This window comes from Strongylocentrotus purpuratus, unplaced genomic scaffold (assembly GCF_000002235.5).
Source record: "Strongylocentrotus purpuratus isolate Spur 01 unplaced genomic scaffold, Spur_5.0 spur5_scaffold_14, whole genome shotgun sequence".
NCBI classification, from domain to species: domain Eukaryota; kingdom Metazoa; phylum Echinodermata; class Echinoidea; order Camarodonta; family Strongylocentrotidae; genus Strongylocentrotus; species Strongylocentrotus purpuratus.
The window spans coordinates 16,191,071-16,210,569 of NW_022145599.1; the positions used below are offsets into that span (position 1 = coordinate 16,191,071).

General features: G+C 37.5%; 2 protein-coding genes across 5 annotated transcripts; one reads left to right on the top strand and one right to left on the bottom strand.

The window, feature by feature from the left end:
• Window positions 1-1,021: 1,021 nt before the first annotated feature.
• On the bottom strand, window positions 1,022-8,449 carry LOC100890383. 4 transcript variants are annotated; one of them, XM_030984307.1, is made up of 3 exons: window positions 8,335-8,449; window positions 4,725-4,942; window positions 1,022-3,393 (listed from the first exon to the last, which is right to left on the bottom strand). In XM_030984307.1, the coding sequence occupies exons 2-3, from the start codon at window positions 4,923-4,925 to the stop codon at window positions 2,359-2,361; spliced, it is 1,236 nt and encodes a 411-aa protein (XP_030840167.1). In that variant the 5' UTR covers window positions 4,926-4,942; window positions 8,335-8,449; the 3' UTR covers window positions 1,022-2,358. The 4 variants fall into 4 exon arrangements, with proteins under 4 accessions (XP_030840167.1, XP_030840166.1, XP_030840165.1 ...); XM_030984306.1 differs by having other exon boundaries at window positions 8,138-8,444; XM_030984305.1 differs by having other exon boundaries at window positions 8,180-8,443.
• A 976-nt stretch (window positions 8,450-9,425) lies between these two features.
• Window positions 9,426-14,930, top strand: LOC105446728. The gene is made up of 5 exons (XM_030984308.1): window positions 9,426-9,753; window positions 10,841-10,983; window positions 11,246-11,314; window positions 11,929-12,024; window positions 12,825-14,930. Exons 3-5 carry the CDS (start codon window positions 11,256-11,258, stop codon window positions 13,087-13,089), a joined length of 420 nt encoding a protein of 139 aa, XP_030840168.1. The 5' UTR covers window positions 9,426-9,753; window positions 10,841-10,983; window positions 11,246-11,255; the 3' UTR covers window positions 13,090-14,930.
• Window positions 14,931-19,499: the final 4,569 nt, after the last annotated feature.

A 19,499-nucleotide genomic window follows, 5' to 3' on the forward strand; every position in this document is an offset into this window, starting at 1 on the left:
GTGCATTATTGTTCATTGCATTTGACATAATTGAGTCTCAATATATCGTATGGTTCACTGACGGACCCAATATGAGGAACATGCCCTCGCCCATCCCGGCACATTAAATCTGGTCCATCTCTAACTGTGTATTTCTTTCTCCTTTTGTAATTGTATATTGATCATTCGTATATTTGAGGAAATTTCAATAATTGGTATTTTGCTTCTCATTTTGAAATGACATAATGATCATTTGCATAATTGATGCATTTTTACTGATAACTTTGTTACCTATTTCGATATATGTATACATGTTTTGGGAGGTATGTACTCGTGTATTAAAAATAATCGAAAATTGTGGATTCCTTTAGACTTTGAATATAACAAAGTTAGTGCGCTCACCCAACCCCACGTGTGCCCCGGTGGCCAATTTAGACACCAAAGGCACCTGGGGTGTTTTACAAAGATCCTAGGTCGAACTTAACTCTAAGTTGGGCTCAAACATTATGGACTGCCTTTTGTAGTCTTAAAATAAAATATATTCCAAAGCGAAAATTCAAGTATTTTAGACTTTTTATAAATTCCACATCAAGAACATGAAATCTCCTTGATAATACAAGATATGAATGATTTGACTCAACATATTATCCCTTTTAAAATGACTTTTACAAAATATTTTCATAGATGCTAACGGCTTTCCATAATTGATAAGTCCAACTTAGAGATAAGTTTAACTCAGGATCTTTGTGAAACACGCCCCTGGAAATGACAGAATCTTCAAAAATAGTGTCAGGAGTGGAATTGACTGACAGTATCTCTGTCTGCGCATGCCTTTAATGAAGACTTCTAAATGTGACGGCGTTCAGGCATTGTGACGTCAGACTGAAAGCAGTGTGGAGGCTGGACTAGATTTGTTTAAAAAAACTTATCTAGTCATTTATCTCAAACGAAAATCTCACCAAAATTTATAAAATATAAAACAGTGATGTTTTACGTGATCATGCTGACAAAGAATGGTAACACTACGAACGCGTACATCTTGTTAGTTCAGTGTGATTTATTTAATTCGTCCTATTCAAATAATGTACTATATACGTGATTCATAATAAACATGTGTATTTACATTGTATGTTCACATATCGAAGGATATACATGTATATACATGGAATTGAACGACATGTCCTACGAACGTAATTATATAATTTCACACAATCGTCCATCTTCATTATCATTAAATTATACTTTCTAATGGTCTCTGAAAGTAGTATATTGTATATATTACAGACGTGCATGCAAATAAATAAACTTGAAAGACATAACATAGAAGGTTGAAATAAACAAAACTATAGACGAAAACCGGAGTTGTAAAAGAAGAAACTGCGTGTTGTTTTTTTAGCTTATTATGATGCATACTGACAGACCTCTTAAGGTTACTATGGTTTACGAAGTACAACCTAGAACTGAATCCAGAACACATGTAAGTTTCTTGGATTATCGTTTAACGATAATGAGCACAGACTAGACAGCATCAAGATCATAATGTAAATGAAGATTAAAAATAACCTTATTAGAAAATTGGCCTCTTAACACGCCAATGTCAGTAATTACCTGTGACAGTTTCGATGCCAAAGGCAATTATTTTGTTGACGTGTCAGATGTGTCATGCACCAGATTCTCAATGGGTTATTCCAGTTAAAAACAAGTTAAAAGTCCGTGATGTAAGAGATGTGGACAATATAAAGGATATTTTTAAAATGCAAATATTAATATGTACTGACTGTTCTATGTGCTGAAAGAACAGTGCAATGTTGAAGTGAAATTTGTCCTTTCGAAGAGAATTTGTATCAAAAGTAATATGATTATAAAGACTATAATCCTCTGTTGCTAAAACACACGTCTTTAATTTCTTTAATTACCATTTTTCACATCACACAAACATTTAATCACTTACATAGAATGTTGATTTGGTAGCCCAATTCAAAGAAATGTGAGTCATAAAAACCTGTCCATTAGATGCAGATATCTGATTTGTAATACTTGTTTGCATTTTGATCAGATCAATATAAATGTCAAGTGATTTCCATCATAAGATACATGTACAACATTGGAAGAAACATCGATTATGTTTTTATAATAACAAATAATGGTTAGAGACTACAAAAATGAAAGACTGACTGTTACAGTATTATTCATGTAATCGGTGGTATAAGAAGGTATAAAATGCACATTGGAAAATAATCCGTTTTTGGCGGCAATCTAATCGGGATATTGGTCGAGCCCTCTCTTTCAAGGGCCCTGCTTGTAATAAATTCCATTTTAAAGATGGCTCGACCACTGAAAAACTTTCCAACTGTGGGCGAGGGTGAAAGACATTAAAGCCTACTCTGGAAGCTCTATGAAAGACAAGAAGCAATCGTTGGCAAAGACAACCATCTTGGGTGTTACAGTGACGATATAACACCAACAAGCCATATCAATCTGATGTGGGATGGTGACATCGCCAAAGGCCACTTCCTCAACGAGCTTCGTACCCTCAAGAGAGTACCTGGTCAGCGAAACCACACTGGACCAACGCCTTACCCTCGCTATCAACACCCTATCCTGGTCGTCCACTGCAGCGTAGAGGCATTCGCCATCTTCATTGTCCTCGTCGTTGTCGGAACCTGCTGCAACAATGGAGCTACCAGCACTACCTGTCTTGTCGTAGACCGTGATCCGGCCGCGTGTAAAGTTACAGGTGGATGTGATCATCACGCCGGTCTTGGTGACACAGACCTGTAACGGTAGGATCTCCCCGGTTGGGACAACGGTATGTGGATCCTTGGTGTTGCCTTTGAAGATGTAGATCGAAGGATTCCCGTTGACGACATAGACGTTATCTTGCTGGTCAGTGCATAAGCACGCATGTCCCAACCCCTGGATAAACGTGTATTTCGTGTCTGTTTGTGTACCGTCCAAGTCGTACACACGTCCTGTATTATTACCGAGAGACACAACCGATTTACCATCAGAGAGAAACGTAATGTCACAGACGTTACCCACTGCAGCCTTTAAGTGTTGGGTTTTATCACCGGACACCGAAAAGCAGTCGGACCCTTTCCCATCCCACCCGAATCCTACCACCACGGAATCCTTGGACTGAGCTGCCATTCCATTCACGTTACACGATCGACGTGGTATTTGGACAACCGTGACGACCTTTGCAGCATTGTCTCCGACATCTCCAGGAATAGCGGATTTCGAACTAGCTGCTTCCGGTTGGTCTCCTGTCTTCTTCACACCATCAGCTGCAGAGGCCTTTGCGTTTTGTTTATCTGCACTTGTTGCTGCCTCCTTCCCCAGGTTAAGGTTATCCATTCCTAGAAGATCATCTGCGCCGCTCTGTCCTGCCGCAGACTCTTTCTCGCTTGATTTCTGCAATTGATTGATGAAGAAATTATGCACTTGGAATTGCAATTGAAAAAAAAAAGGAATTGCTTCATTTTTAGAATAGAGAGATACTAAGACAAATTAGTAACAAGCTATTGTTATGACTTGTATAAAATGTATCTATATTAATCAATACATTGTACTATTATTTAGTTGTCCAAGTGTATGCTGCATTTTCGTTAATAACATTATCCTGAAGGAATTATAATTTTGTTTCTCTGGCTTCGGCGGACTCTAAGTAACTTTGTCATCAGAACAAACCTCTCACCTGTATAACATGTTCCCTTTATATTACAATAAGACAGTAACAGTAATTGTGATTTTGTACATATATTTAATGAGGATTCAAACCATGTTTTACATTCCCAGAACAGAACATTTATTAAGTTATTAAAGGATAGAGAAAAGTGAGGGGATGACATCACAGTCAACTCGGTAACTTTCGTACAGCCTATGTGATATATAGAAATGTTTCATTATAATTATTCAAAACTTTCAAATTTTAATACCTTTCTTATTTTTTATCCCATTTTGATGAAACTCTCTCTCTCTCGCTATTTTGTTCGTTTATTTTGTCTCTACTTAATTCAATTCAACTTTTAAATGGACCGGACTTGCCCTACAATGCCCTTCTGGCTCCAAACAGACGTACTGACTGAGCTTGGATGAGAGCAAGAGGATGGAAGTAGGTCCTCCCTGGATATACCATTTTCTTATTTAATGTATCAAATTAAGCATTTACCGAAGAGGAACGCTCCAAAATAAACCGGTTAACAAATTATTCAAATGTTATGCTTACTTTATTAAAACAAAGGTTCTTCTTGACAACCCGAAAGCTTGCCCGATGCTTGCCTGACATGGCAACAAGTATTGTATGCAGACTAGATTCCAAGTATTGTAGTTCATTTATTAATAACAGGTTAATGGAATGACTCGTTACTAGGTCTCCAGTAAAGAAACATCCATGAGTGTGAAATGTTAGGAAACCGGGGTGTTTCACTAAGATCCTAAGTCGAACTTAACTCTAAGTTGGACTTAAAAATTATGGAGAGCCATCAAAATGAAATATATTCAGAAGCCAAAATTCAAGTATTTTAGACTTTTCATAAATTCGACATCAAGAACATGAAATCTCCTTGATAATAACAAATATGAATGATTTGAATCAACATTTTATGCCTTCGTTTTAAAATAACTTTTACAAAACATTTTCAAAGATGCTAACGGCTTTCAATAATTGTCCAACTTAGAGATAAGTTCAACTTAGGATCTTTATGAAACACCCCAGGTCTATTACTAATTAAGAGCAAACGTACCATTTGTCCACTCCCCGTTGACCCTGATGTGAGGTTCTCTTCTCTGCATAAAAGGCATACAGGTCCGCCATCATCCTTCTGCTCGCTGTTCGCATCTATACAGCTGTTACAGAAAAAATGCCCACATTTAAGAGTTGTCGCTGTTGTGAGGATGTCAAAACACATAGGACATAACAGACCTTGTAGTTTAGATCCATCCATCTCGTCAGCTACTGTACCTATAAAATAGATATGATATATGTAATGTTGAATATTTGAATTCGTTTTGGATAATTTCGCTCGACAGATATCAGCCATTTTTGTTTAAAGTCTTTTATTTAAAACAAATCGTAGGCCCTTCAATAATTCATTAAGGCAAAATGAATGTTGATATGCCAACGTAAACAGATGTAGCATTTTCACGTGTCCATCTGTTAATTGACAACTTTCAACCGATCGTATTGCAACTTGTAATTCTATCAGTTTTACTCTAATCTACTACATATACTATTTGTACTTCCACCACACCTACCATCACTTCCACCACCACCACAACCGCCACTACTACTATCCCTATTGACAATTAACTAACATCAGCTATCAACAATTCCGAGAAGAAAAAAAAAATCAAAATGATAATTATAATACACACACTTATAGTGTAATAACAACAGTAAATCTGAAGACCCCCCCCCCCACAAGTCTTCACCTAGAATTCGCCAACGAGGGGGCCAATTTAAACAATTAAAACATTCTATAAGTCCAATGATGGGTAGCAAGATCTGTATAAAGCGATTTAATACCCCGAAGGATAACTGACTTTCTTATCCGAATGTTATATAGTATATCAAGAATACTTCAATCACAGTGATATTTTCCTTCCACACTATATTGATAAAAAGGAGCTAATAAGCGATTCAGCATGCTGTTTGTACCCAAAAAGTACGTTGAATGCAGTGAAGTATATACCCCGTCCACGACAAACATTTAATGCTCCAATGAAACCCTTGTCCAGTCTTGATTAATCGGCCGGAAGTTACCCAGGTCCCAGAGCACTTTATCGCTACTACACAAACCAAGGGCAAGAAGTTCAAGGTTTCCATTCAACACGTAAACTGAATGAAAATTGAAGCATATAGACGTAACTAAATAAGAATCAATAGGACACCCACTCTCGTTCACCTTTTGGCAGATTATAGTTCCCAGTAACGCTCTCAAGGCGATCAACAAATGCACAACGTACAAGCAGGGAGTTGTGAATTACTTTACAACGCCCTGGTCCAAGGTACAAAGTACAATATATACATGAATTTAATATTACACTGCAGTGGAGTTATTGTTTGCCTGAATATTTATGGTGTACAGAACTCCTCAGCTAATAAGCGAGCTCCAATAAATGAATTATATTATATTAGCAATGGTAGGCATACTCTTAAAGGGAACACACGAAGCTACAAAATATTTGTAAGTTATTTGTAAGTAAATATGGACGAGTGAAGCTCGAGAATATACCAACAATGGCGACACATTTTGGCCATTGTTGCCATTTATGAACTCGTCTGCATATAATAAAAATTAATTCAAGTTTTTCTAAATGGATATTTTACAGATTAGACTTCAAGCACTTCAAAGAAAATGGACGCGAAGGAAAAGACCTCTCCATACATCAATTATCAAGGGGTGAAAGTAATATTTGAACGAAAGCTAGCATGTACAAAGCAATATAACATTATCTATTCGATGCACCCCTTGCAGTACTTGTTTTGTTTAATAGTAATTACTCGTGTCTGCGTTATTCAATATCCCTCCACTTTCGATTCTCAATAACTTTCGCGCTACGTTTCCCTCTTGTACTAATAGCTGAAAATTAGTAATGACTAATTATGAGTAATCAGGATGCGCTAAGTCGGCCTGTCGTGAACAGGAAACTGTGAGCCGGGGATTAAGCAGATGAGTTTGGGGGATTTGCTGCGGAAAGAAGGAATAGAAAATATGGCCTTACACTGTATATACAGGAGTTACAGAGAGGGAGGGGTTCAGAAGGGGCGGGGGGGGGGGGGGGGTACATGCCTGGTCTGAAGATGTGTTTTGGAGGGAAAGGGGGATTCAGAAGGTAAGATATGGATCTGTCGAGGTAAACGAAAAGAAAAAAAAGGAAAAAAGTCCATGACACGATATCCCAAGTCTGTAGATATTATCAGTTTAATTCTTGTTAACAAAACTGACAATGTATAGCGTGAAATATGAAACAAACGGAACCAAAGTGAACTAAATTGAATATAAATACTGAGAGAATGAGGAAGGTTGGGGGGGGGGGGCTTACAGTGAAATCAGTTCCTGCTTTATACACACTTTACTACATTACCCAAACAACGTATACATAAGTGAATTAATCCGCTTAATTCGTAATTATATGGCCTCGTTTTCTCTCAAACTATTATCCAAAGTCAACCACCCTTGATGACCTGGCTTCTGCTCTTGAATACCCGAAATTAGGATAGCTCTTTGCCCTACCACGGAACGTATGAAGTAATTATGTAGAAGGTGAACGATACTGCTAGCGACGATAATCTTATAATGAGCTCTAACGTATAACTTGTTCCATAGAAAATGGAACTAGAGAGAATTGATTGTGACTTTAATATAGATCAGTTCTGGTCATGCAACACGGTTGTCAGAAATTGTCTGGATGCAACTTTGACAAGTTGATTTTGTAGTAGATATAGGAATTGGCTTATAATGTGAGGTTTTGGAATCATCAAATTGATAAGAGACTTATTTATACTACATGTAGATGAAAAGCATACAGAAATCGGTAGTATTGGACTACATACACCTGTGGCGTGATTGTCAAGTCCAAACACTACTGATATTTCTTGTTTTATTTTGAATATGAGGGCATTTGAAGAGCAGATTTTTCAGGAGACATTCATATTCTGACTTTCTCCCAAACTGACGTAAAACGAACAAGAGAACTCATGAGCATCTACCGTAATTAACTCAGACTTCAAAAGGGTTCCGCGATAGTGGTTGCCACTTAGTGTATTACATTATACATGTTATATTGAATTTCATTACCACCTGAGGCAGCCTGCAGGTGACTTAATTATCGACCAGCGACTGACAAGTAGTCAATTCTTACTTAATTGAGCGAAAAGTCATCATCATTCATCACACTCTCGCACACACACGCACACCCACACACCTTACGCACCCATATTTTACATAGATACAATAACACACTCACTCTATCAGTGTTTCACTTTCGATCGATGAGTGTATGATAAGTGTGTATGATATGCAGTTACTGACTTACAGTATACTATACACACTTATGTAAGTCTATATTCAAGTAGGCTGCTACATAAAGCCAATGAACTATTGCCTCTTCATAAATGCAAGGTTAATATGTCAGTGTCACCTGTAATGCATACCTCATGAAGCTAATATAGTCGCACGATCGTAAAGTAACCTACCTGCACTATAGTATTCCTGTTGCAATTACAATCCGCGTCAGAATCCTCAACTGAATATATTAATTGTAAATGAAAATATGCACCGCAGTCTCGTTATCCAACTGACATTCAAATCGAATAGAATTTGATCTTGTACTCGGGTCAATGTGACGTCCCTGTTTTATTCCTGTACGTACGTCGGTGGGTTTTCCCCTTGTGCCCGTTCCTGGTTCAAGACTGTTCCGGATCGGACCTCTATTCTCGAGCTGTATTGGTTCACTGGTTAATTCACTAATACCTGTACTGTATTGTATATCATTGTGTCCTGTACGCTTTGAACGACGTTGCGTGGATCTATAGGAGAAGCATGGGCGGGCTTAATTATATTGGGGGTGGGGTGGAGGGGGAGGGGGTTACAATGCCATAATACATGAAATTACTTACTCATGAGGCAAAATAAGATCTTATCAAGCATATGCGTTATACATAGCTTATAGAATTGGGAGCCAGGGGTGCCAGGAGTGCCGCAGAACCCCCTTTTTCGCCTGAGTAGTTGAGTATTGGTAATTTCCAAAGTGCCCCTCCAAAACAGATTTGGTTTATTTCAGTACCATATGAAAGATCATCGAAAAAAACATGGGAGATGATAATAATTCCAAATCAAATGCTCTAATTGTTGTGCAATTTGCTTTCAAAACATTATATAAAAGTGTTTGACGTCCGGACATCACTTTTGACTTTCGACGGTTTATTTTTTGAATTTACGTGTTTAGCTCCCTCTATGTCATTTAACAACCAGCGTATTTACAACGAGTGTTTGAGTTTGTTGGTACGTACAGTACAGGTAGCTAGCAGGCGGGTATCCGACCGCGCGCTAGTAATACAGTACAGCTGATCAATACACCAGTTTACAGTTGTATCAGTGCGCATGAGCAGACAGAGGTCAGAGGTTATTGGCCCCAAAATTGGGGCCAATAACCTCTGACCTCTGGTATTTATGCGTAAATTAAGATTGCGCCCATGCAAATGATGATATGCGCGCACAACGCAGCGCGCAGGCATTGATATCATCATAATTTGCATGGGCGCAATCTTAATTTACGCATAAATACATGACCTCTAGGTCATTGGCTTTGTTTAAAATGGCGCACACAACTGTAAACTGGTGTATTCCAATACGCTGCTTTCACGTAAAGTATAACACACACAGCTCAGATCAGATTATCACCGGCGCCGATCGAAAGCTAGACAGCTACAGCCAAGCTTTGATTGAAATACGCTAACGAGATCGAGATTGGAAAAGGAGCTCGAGGTCACGGACGATGGCCGACTCGGACTCAGCTAGTGCTAAGCCTAAGGACAAGGCTAAGGCTACGCTAAATCAGAATAAGACTAAGTAAGACGGTAAGACTAAGAGGAAGGAGAGAAACAAGCAATGGCAGCTCGACCATCCGGCCCAGAGGAGGCGCGGGAGTGGCTGTGAACAAGGCCAGGGCCAGGGTACGGCGGAGAAACTTCGCGAGCTGCAGGCGGCCTTCTCGTTGCCGAGTCTAGAGGATGCAATAGACCCTATGGCTATGCCAGCTCACTGAGAGGTAAGTTGAAATGATATACGCCCCACTGCATTGGGTAGGCCTACCGTTTTAATTTGATCTAGTCTAGAGACTAGATGCATGGAATCGGCAAATTTAAGAAATTACGTTTTGTTATCTCTTGCCTTGGATTTTTAATTCAGATTTCATGAATCATATGATATTGATAGTCTAGCCTAGATTCTAGGTCTACAGTAGACCGAAAGCTTCAGTCTCTATATCGTCGGTTGTTCCACTGAGACTACGTCTGGCTCCTCTAGACTTCTAGACCTCCGGATGAATTTGGTTCAAATGAAAATATTGGAAGCATATGCGATCCTACAATATTCAGTGAACGTTGTCGCGTTGAAATCGAGTCTAAAGTGATGAAATTGTAAATAATAATCTCTTTATGGGGTATACTATAACTCTCTCTCAAGGTCAATATATTAATTCAGCTATACAACAAGCTACAATTGACCGATTGGCTATTACCTTTTTGAAATTATATATCACAACTACATATTCCAGGATTTTTATGGTAGCAGCTACCGTTGTACGACCGTAGGCGCTATTTTAAATTTATCAAAATTTACCGGGAGCACCGGTAAATTTTTATATTCAATTTTTTTCGAAAGCAGAAGTGTTTTAGGAGCTAAATTTTCTAGTGCTTATAATACTTCCACAGGGGCATCCAAATATATCAAAATTGTAAAGAATCACTATCCACCCAATTTTCAAAATTTCCCAAAACTTTGTAATAGACCCTACCTTTAATGTCCCTCGTTACAACTGCAGTTTTCTTTGTAATGATGACGTGCAGGGCTAGTCAACCGGGTAAACATCCTGCTCTTTTTAAAAGTCGACAAGGTTATACTATAGCTTGCTTGAGATGTGACTGTCTCATCTATATTTATCTCTACCAAAGAGTGTCTCAACTTCACATACATGACAGAGAACCAATGCATCAGTTATTAGTCATGCAAATTCCAAATCTGGCTAGCTGTGATAATTATTAGAGAATGCCATCTTCAAAATAATTTCTTTTGGTGATTTAAAATCTGAATGTTTTTTACTTTGTGAATGACTTTCATTTCTTCACTTTTTACAGATATGAAGAACCGACAACACAATCCATCCCCAGCGAAGAAATTCCAAGCAGCAGTAGGGGAATTAGCAGGTGAATAGTACAAGTCACCTTTGACCGCAAATTCATGGAGAACTTGGCCTACTCTGCTGATTTGCTCGCTTCAGGTAGGATTCTGTATACATGTACGAAAGGCTCTGTAAATTGAGAGGAATTTAATGAGAATGCGTTCATTACGTACATGTTTGCAAGATTGAGCTCTTTTTCGGTTATGACCTATAAAATTGGGACATATCAGCAGGTCAAGATAATGCATCTTATTTGCTCATGTGTATGACATGGGATTTTCAATATTGATTTTGTGGTATGAAAATAATGAAATGCCCTATCATTTATATCAGTTTTTATTTTGTTTTCATAATTCCTTAGGCACACCAGCATGCTCGAGTGTTTCCACAACCATATACTGATGTATGCTTCCAAGCGGTATTCCTTTGAGTAAGTATTTTTAGTATCATTTTGTATGTTTGAAGTAAGATTGTCTGTGGAAAAGTTGAAACATATCATTACAGTACGGTTACAGTTACAATATCATATTTTGAAGCAAATAGCAAAGTTAATGAGAAATTATGAATGACATCTATATAAATGCTGAAATCACTTTTGGATGCATGCAGAGTCTTGAAACAGCAGACTTTGTATCGTACTTGTGTCGGTACCTGATGTTAAGTCAAGTTGGAGTGGTTGTAGCAGGGAAATGTAACTACCTTTAATTAAGAGTCGATAATTTACAACACAAATCCAGAACTGAAGTGAATGGCTCGTATTCACAAAGGAGGTTTGTACAAACCATGGTTTGGCCAAGGTTTACATCTATGGAATGCCATTTGTAAACTGATGGAGAAGGAATGTAAACTCCATACTTGTTAACAATGTTAATTTACAATTTTCGGTATGCGAGCAGCATTCCATAGATGTAAACCATCGTCAAACCATGGTTTGTACAAACCTCCTTTGTGACTACGGGCCAATGAGTCTGAGATTTGTCTAAAGCATTTACTATTCGTTCATCATGGTAGTGGTAATACCAATTGTTTGTCTTATCCATCCAGCTACCCAGCAAACCGGGCAAGGAATTTGCTTGCGGTCATCGACTACATGGCACACAAGGACAGGCCCGACCAGATTGATGAACAAGGCAATACAAAGTGAGTGGAAATTAGAAAGAAAGAAAAAAAGGTTTTCTTTTCTTTCTTGTTTTTCCTATTTTTATTTGTACATTTTTTTTTAGATGGACAAGGCAATCCAAAGTGGGTGGAGTAAAAAAAAAAAACATGATTTTTTGTTTTCCCTGTGTAGTTGGACAGGGCAATCCGAATTGGCAGTTCTTTCCCATGAAATTTATCAATTTTGGGGAAATTATTAAATATCTAATTGTCCTTCCTGGGAACGCCCCTTTTAAATCGCCAAAATATGACGTCATCTAAAGAAGTTGTCCCTGTACACGACGCACATCTAAATTATGTAGATGACGGACTGTAAGCTGATGGTTTGTCAATCATGCTGCTGATTTTGGACCCTAAATGCGGACTTGGATTCAGTGTAATAATATACTTGGTGTGTAATGCAAGGTTCTGGAGTCATCAAAATCATCATAAATTTGGCAGAGTTTTGGTAAAGTAACAATCACTTACACAGAAAGATGTATATGGGACAACACACATGGTGTCGGCCTGTCGGGGCTAGTACTACCCTGATTTCCTTATCTTTCTATGCTCATTGCTCAGCCAGTATACATTTTCTTCCAAAATTGTTTGGCACATGACATTTATTTGTAATCTTGAACATTCAGTGTAAGTTTCGTTAGATTCTGTGAGAATTCATTTTCTTTTTTTACCAGAACTCAAGTTTATCTTCAAGAGATATGAATCATTTCCAATTGACAAGAATGAGTGTGCATATAATGCAACTTGTTACATTTTGCATGTTCTTTTATTTTATGATACAGATATGTTGCAGTATGGTCAAAGCGTGCCAACAACTACGTGGCCCGGAAGGAGAAGGTCCCCAAGACCTACCCCTACATGTATGTACAAGGACTCATCGGTGCGATACTGGAACGCAGAGAACAGGACCAAGGACCACTGTTCTCGAAGGCTGTTCTGCTCCCTGATGACCCTAGACACACAAGGCCCCGGCTTGCACCATTTCCTCCACCACAAGTTGATGTGATCCTAGCCAGGAGACTAGGCCGATTAGAGAAATCCATGTAATCCTCTGTAGTGAACATTTGGGATTGTCTGACTTGAGAACTGCTTTTTTTCGAGCAGAGACTAAGGGATCCAAATGGCGTCCTTCCGTCCATCCTCCGTGACTACACAAATTTGAATGAAGTCTAATGTGAAATCTTACCTGCAAAAATCAATTAGGGTTGCTAACTTTCCAACCCTGCATCTGTTTGTAACCATACTTGATTGGTAGATGCCCATTATTGGCCTCCATGATATTCTGGAGTTGAAGGTCACATAAGTAGGTCAAAGGTCAAATGAGGTTCATTGTTGCATGATTGCATGCAAGACTCTTAATCGCCTCGATTTAATTTGTCCATGTGGCATGTTTTTAGGCTTGAGGATTGGTTGGAACTTAACATTTTGGAGTCATTTGGTTGCTAATGATTTTGTGGTCCGGAGGTGAAAGATTGCATGGCTTAGCATTACGAGCATGTATTCTTGATATGTCAGAGACCCTTTGACAAAATACCACCAAACTTGATACTAGAGTGTCCCTGGGGATCATGGGGATGTGGTTATCTATCAGTATAAAAAAAAAGTCACATAACGCATGATATACATGTACCAGAAATAAATTGTTATTGTTGCTAGATTAGCCACCATGCTTGGCACTTGTATATTGTATTACAATAAGAGGTTGGCAAGTTTACAAATGGAAGAAATGTAGGAATATAAAAGACAAATTGTGACATCAGTGTATAAAAGCTCTATGTGATTTATACAATTCATAATTTTTGATAAAATCAGTGCTTGCTCATGTGGAAATGGTGGATATTTCAATTTGTATCTATTTGGCAACCTATATTCCTTGAAGAAGTTACGGTAGTAATTATAAAATTTACAGCCAAGAGGTCAAACCATGAGTCAACAATGTGTTTGGTTTTAGTGACTGTGCATGTAACTGAGGTGACAGTCGATCATGAAAAAGACTATACTTCGGAACCTGTTGAAAATCAACATGGACAGAAGAAAGATTTGTAGAATATCTTATTGTAAATAGTCTTCATTTTTTGTTTAATGCAATCAATGTGACTAAAATAATGCAAGCGAAAAAGAGAAATGATCACAAGACAGCAAAACAGTTGGTTTCATGCATCATTTGAATCAATGAACGTGAATCAGCTCAACGCCAAAGTATTGCGGTTCAAGGTTATACCATCAAGAGATATGCTGCCTGTAACTACTTTGTAGTTTGAAAGGGTGTATAAAGGAATAAGGATACAGTTGGGCAGGCGAGTCTTTCTGTTGGTCTATTGTAAAAAACTGGGTCAAATTTTTTCCAATTTGTACGCAAATTGTAATAAAACTTGGTATACCGATTGACCCGAGGGTGTGCAAGACACATTTGTTGTGTCTGTCTGTTAAGGTACCTCCATGGTAACCAAGCTTTGCACAAAGAATACAATTTTGTTTTAATAATCTTGTGGAGCATATTCTTTCCAAGTTTTAGCAATTTTATAGTTTTGGTATCTTTGATGAGGCATTATAATAACAGTATAAAACTCAATGCATGTGCAGTGTGTAAAATAAGTATGTGAGCAAACTATTGGAAGTAGTTTGATCGATTCATATGAAACTCAGTACACACAACGCAGAATTGTCTTTTGTGTGCGTATAGGACATGACCAGTTTTGAAATGTCTGTGCTATTTTTTTGAAAAACCTTATGTTGGATGTTAATCACTTGAGGTGATATTCATAGTCGAGCATTAGGGAAGATGAAAGACATATATGTACCTAACTATACTTAATTTTGTGCTGAAACTGATATGATTCAGGATTTGAGATCGATATGGAGTATGTATACATGTATACTCGTACACATTAAGGAAAAGAATCACTCAGACAATTTTTAAAGCATTTATATATAAAGTAAGATGTGAAACTTAAAAGATAAAACCAGTTATGGTCATGCGACTGCATTGTGAAAGGATTGTTGTGGAATCGATCAGAAAAGGTTGATCATCTAGCATATAAGTCTTGGTGTGTACTGCAAGGTTCTAGAATCATCGAAATGATAACAAAATTGGCCCAGTCTTGGTAAAGTTACAAGCACTGTACACAGAAAGATGTATATGGGACTACGCACAAGTGCGCGACACATGCGTTATATCTATCAAGTCCAAATAGATATAATAATTTACCAAATATATCAATTAGTAGGCAGTTTCTCGGCAAAATTTGTACGATCACGTACTAGTCAAAACATTGTGTGCGGGCAAGCACTGAATCAAATGACCGGGGTAATAGTATATTTGTCAAGCGCGTAGAAACATTACTGTTATAGATACTTTTCTTTGGTAAACTTATCTACACATTGCCTATAGAGAATGTCAAGTTTTTATGAAAGACACAAGACAAGATGTATATAAATAAGCAGTAACTAATAAGTAACAAGACATGGTGGTATACAAATAAAGTATATCATAGCGATAGATGCTAAATAAAAATGTGCCTTTTTTAATACACATGATCTGTTTGTATGCAATGGTTGGAATCAACATCACGTTTAAATATTGCCTTCAGTACAGCAAGTATAATTTGTATTCATCTGAATAATGTTGTGTAAATTTAACTGTTAGTTATGGCAGAATAAAGCTTTCAATGTACACCATAAAAATATGTTATGTATCTTCATTTTAGCATTACTATAATTATATTAAAATCTTATGTCTTTACACATTTACAAGTTATCACGTACTGACGTAGGTCATGCAATACACAGGCACCGTAGAACACAACTTATTTACAAGAAGTTACAATCACTTTTTTTTTTAACTTTACAATTGCATGCAGTACCAAAATAAGAATACTGAAAAACACTGCATTATGGACAAGTATGAATCAAGTAAGATGTTAAATTAATTCACTACTGTTATTCATTATAGTATACTGATAAACAATTTTTAATATTTGTTTTAATTTATTTCTTTTTATTTCTCCACTTTCCCTTTAGCCATGTACCTTCATGTTGTTATATATGTTAAAGGTGTCGCTCTGGACCTATAACATATGATAAGACAAAAAAATCCACCAGTTATTTCTGATTTCTATCAAATTTTTAGATTTTGTGTTGTTGTTGTTGTTTGGTATTATCGGCGTTTCATTCTTTTTTAGAATATTTACGCCTTTCACTTTATTTCTTTTTTTTTCTTCTATTTTTGGTACTATTTGTCAATTCATATTCATCTCTTTTTTTTGGGATAATATAATCTCAGATCTACTGGTCCATGAAAACCCCTCACCGCAATTGGCACCTTCCTGCCAGACCGGCGCGGTACATTGCGCAATCTTCTCGGCCATCATTGGCCTAGGCAACTCTGGTGCCGGTGAGAGGATTCTGGGGTAGATCTTTGGAGTCTCTTGTTTGGGGTTTACCGTCCTCAATCCGTCTTTACTCTTTCTTACCTTTTCTCTTCTAGTATTTTTCCATTTTGTAAAACCTTATTTTTCTATCAAAGTGGGTATCAACATCTTAGGGCATTTGGTTGTCGTGCGATATGTGCCAAAAAAAAATGTGGATTTAGTAATTCCTTTTTGAATGAAACATGGATTTAGCTTCTTTTGGAATTGAATGGATTTAGCTCCTTTTGGAATGAAACTGTAATAATGTTGTTTACTTTCTTTTCGAAAGGTTATATTTATGTGTGATTTCACTATTACTATTTAAAAGGAAAGGTTTGCTGCTAAATTTGAATAAAATTTCAGTGACTTTATTGAGAAAATATGATTTATTTTTTATTTTTTTAGGTACAATAACATGTTTCATTCCAAAAGGAGCTAAATCCACGAAAATAAAAAATCTAAAAATTTAGTAAACATCAGAAAAGCCGAAGGGAAGATTTTTTCTGATCATTATTGGCAGATAATCAGGTCCATGCAGGGTGACACCTTTAACATATATAACAACATGAAGGTATACATGGCTAAAGGGAAAGTGGAGAAATAAAAAAGGCAATTTACTCAGAAGTACCCAAAGTGGATTTGGCTCCTTTTGGAATGAAACTCTTCACATATTATAAAAGGAAGACAAGTAATATAAAAGGAAAAACGAAGACCCACGTCATTTACATAGAAGGTAGGTGGACAGATAACCTCGATGTTTTTAATCTAATTTCATCTGGGAGATCATTCCACAGCTTTGTTCCTACAAACGAAATACAAAATTGCCCTTGCGTTGTCTCACATATTGGTTGATAGATAGAGTAAGCCACTTTCTTTACACTGTAGAAGTAATCAACTGGGTCATACGACGTACAATACATACACATACACTACTACTAGGTCGAGCGTACTCGCACTACATACACATACAGTATTCGCATATCGCGCTCAAAAACAATAGCGCTACCAGTACCACAGACCATGCAATTATGTGCAGGCCTCGCATACCATAATGTGTACAATATAAATCAGTCAGCGCGCTATAGACATGGTTCGGATATTACTTGCACGCCGATCGTCGTCTTGGCGAAAATTCACGGTGTGCTGCCGCTTGACCGAGAGGTGGCGCTATACAATTACACTGAACACGCCTCGAAAGTAAAATTTTTGATAAATAAAATCATTTGCAGTCGAACAGGTTTTTTGCATATAAATTCACTCTAATGTAATATTTCGGATTTATATCTTCAATGATGCATTCTTCGACATTTATTGTATGTTTTTTATGTTTAGATCATAGTTTCGTTCGCTAATGTGAGTATTGACCAACACTCAACTATTCCTTTAATAGACCTGCTTAATAACATATTCATATTCGTATGCATTCTTTTCAAACAAAAGGTATTCTTGACAATCTAAACGCTTGCCCGAGGTTTGCCTGACGTATTTAAAAGAAATGTATGCAGACTGGATTCCAATTATTGTAGTTTATTGATTAATAACATGTTAATGGAATAACTCGTTATTAGGTCCCCAGGAAAGACTAATCCATAAATTTGAATATGTAAATAAACCGATCCATTGGGCTGTGCAAGGTTGCCGAAGGGGGCGCTGTCAGTCGATTCTTTTTATGAAAAAGCACCCTAAATTGTGATGATCTTCTTTTTTGGTCTGCTTTTTGCTTGTCAGAGAAATTATAAGTGAAACGGCAGTCCCAAAATAAGATGACTTCATAGAATTATCATTATTCTGCTTACCAGAGTATTTGGAAGTGAAAGGACAACCGCAAAATGGGATGAATTCGGTTTTTAAGATTATCCTTATCATTATTATTTCGTCTGTCGGAGAGTTTGGTAGTGAAAAGGCACCCTCAGTATTAGCAGTGATCCCCCCCCCCCCGCGAAAAAATAAAAACGCTTAGGGGGTCATGATACAAGTGATGGCTGACATGTACTTTAAACAAGGCATTTATCCGCCCCAGTCATTTTCACGGAATTTTCAGTAGCTCGTGCTTACTCAAGCATAAGATCTTTTTAGTTCTCGTACTTTACTCCGACCATGGACCTACTACCATATTCCGACTGAGTAATCTCTTAACCATTCGTATTAAAATCATCCTTGAAACTGTGCAATTTTACGTTTCAGTTTTCCAAACTGTTAACCTCTCCAGAAGATCTGTTCAGGCATGCGATGCGCATTATTAAAAACAAAATTCTTCCGAATCACTTTTTACTAACTGTTTGAATGATTCCATCCCCTATCGCTTGAGTTCACAGATCTGTTGAACATGTCCAAAATAAAAGGAGTTTCGAGAGTCAGCGAAAACAACAAGTTGGTGATGTGGCTAATACACGAGATCAAGCTTGCAAAAGGTCACCGATGCATAATACATCCAGGTAAGCAATTTTTTGTTCGCTCCTTGAAATTTCCTCGGATTATAAGGGCGTTCTTGAGTGTCAGTTAAGATTTGCCGTTGAAATTATTGATCAGAATTAATCATCCTAAGGCTATGTGCATTTGTAGTTTAATTTCCTGTTGTTGATACCTGCCATGATCTTTATGACTTCTATGCTTACCCATTTTCTAAGTGTTCTGTCACACCTGGCTCCGTTCCCTGTTCAGAAGCGGATCTAGAGGGGGGGGGGGGGGGGGGGGGGGGGTTGGGGGGGTTGCAACCCCCCCCCCAAAAAAAAAATCCGGGGACCATTTTTTTAAATCTTATCTTTTTTTTTAAACTTGTAATTTTATTTTATTCTATTTCTATGTATTTATTTCATTTATTATTATTATTATTATTATTATTATTATTATTATTATTATTATTATTATTATTATTATTATTATTATTATTATTATTATTTCTTTTGGGGGGAGGGGGGGGGGGGGTTGGGCGAACAAATGTCACAGAGTCCCTTGCCCCCCCCCCATCAGCTTTGTTGAGGACACGGGCCACCGCCGAAGTGACAAGCTAGGCCAGCGTTGCCGATTCTCATCCCCCAAATCCCCACA

Coding starts and splice junctions, on each gene's coding strand:
- LOC100890383 (XM_030984304.1), bottom strand. CDS start 5,690: ATGTTTGTCGTGGACGGGGTATATACTTCACTGCATTCAACGTACTTT. Junction 4,943..5,638: donor GCATTCAACGTACTTTTTGG/GTACAAACAGCA, acceptor TCTATTTTATAG/GTACAGTAGCTGACGAGATG. Junction 3,394..4,724: donor CAACGGGGAGTGGACAAATG/GTACGTTTGCTC, acceptor AATCAATTGCAG/AAATCAAGCGAGAAAGAGTC.
- LOC105446728 (XM_030984308.1), top strand. CDS start 11,256: ATGCTCGAGTGTTTCCACAACCATATACTGATGTATGCTTCCAAGCGG. Junction 11,315..11,928: donor TCCAAGCGGTATTCCTTTGA/GTAAGTATTTTT, acceptor TTATCCATCCAG/CTACCCAGCAAACCGGGCAA. Junction 12,025..12,824: donor GATGAACAAGGCAATACAAA/GTGAGTGGAAAT, acceptor TTTATGATACAG/ATATGTTGCAGTATGGTCAA.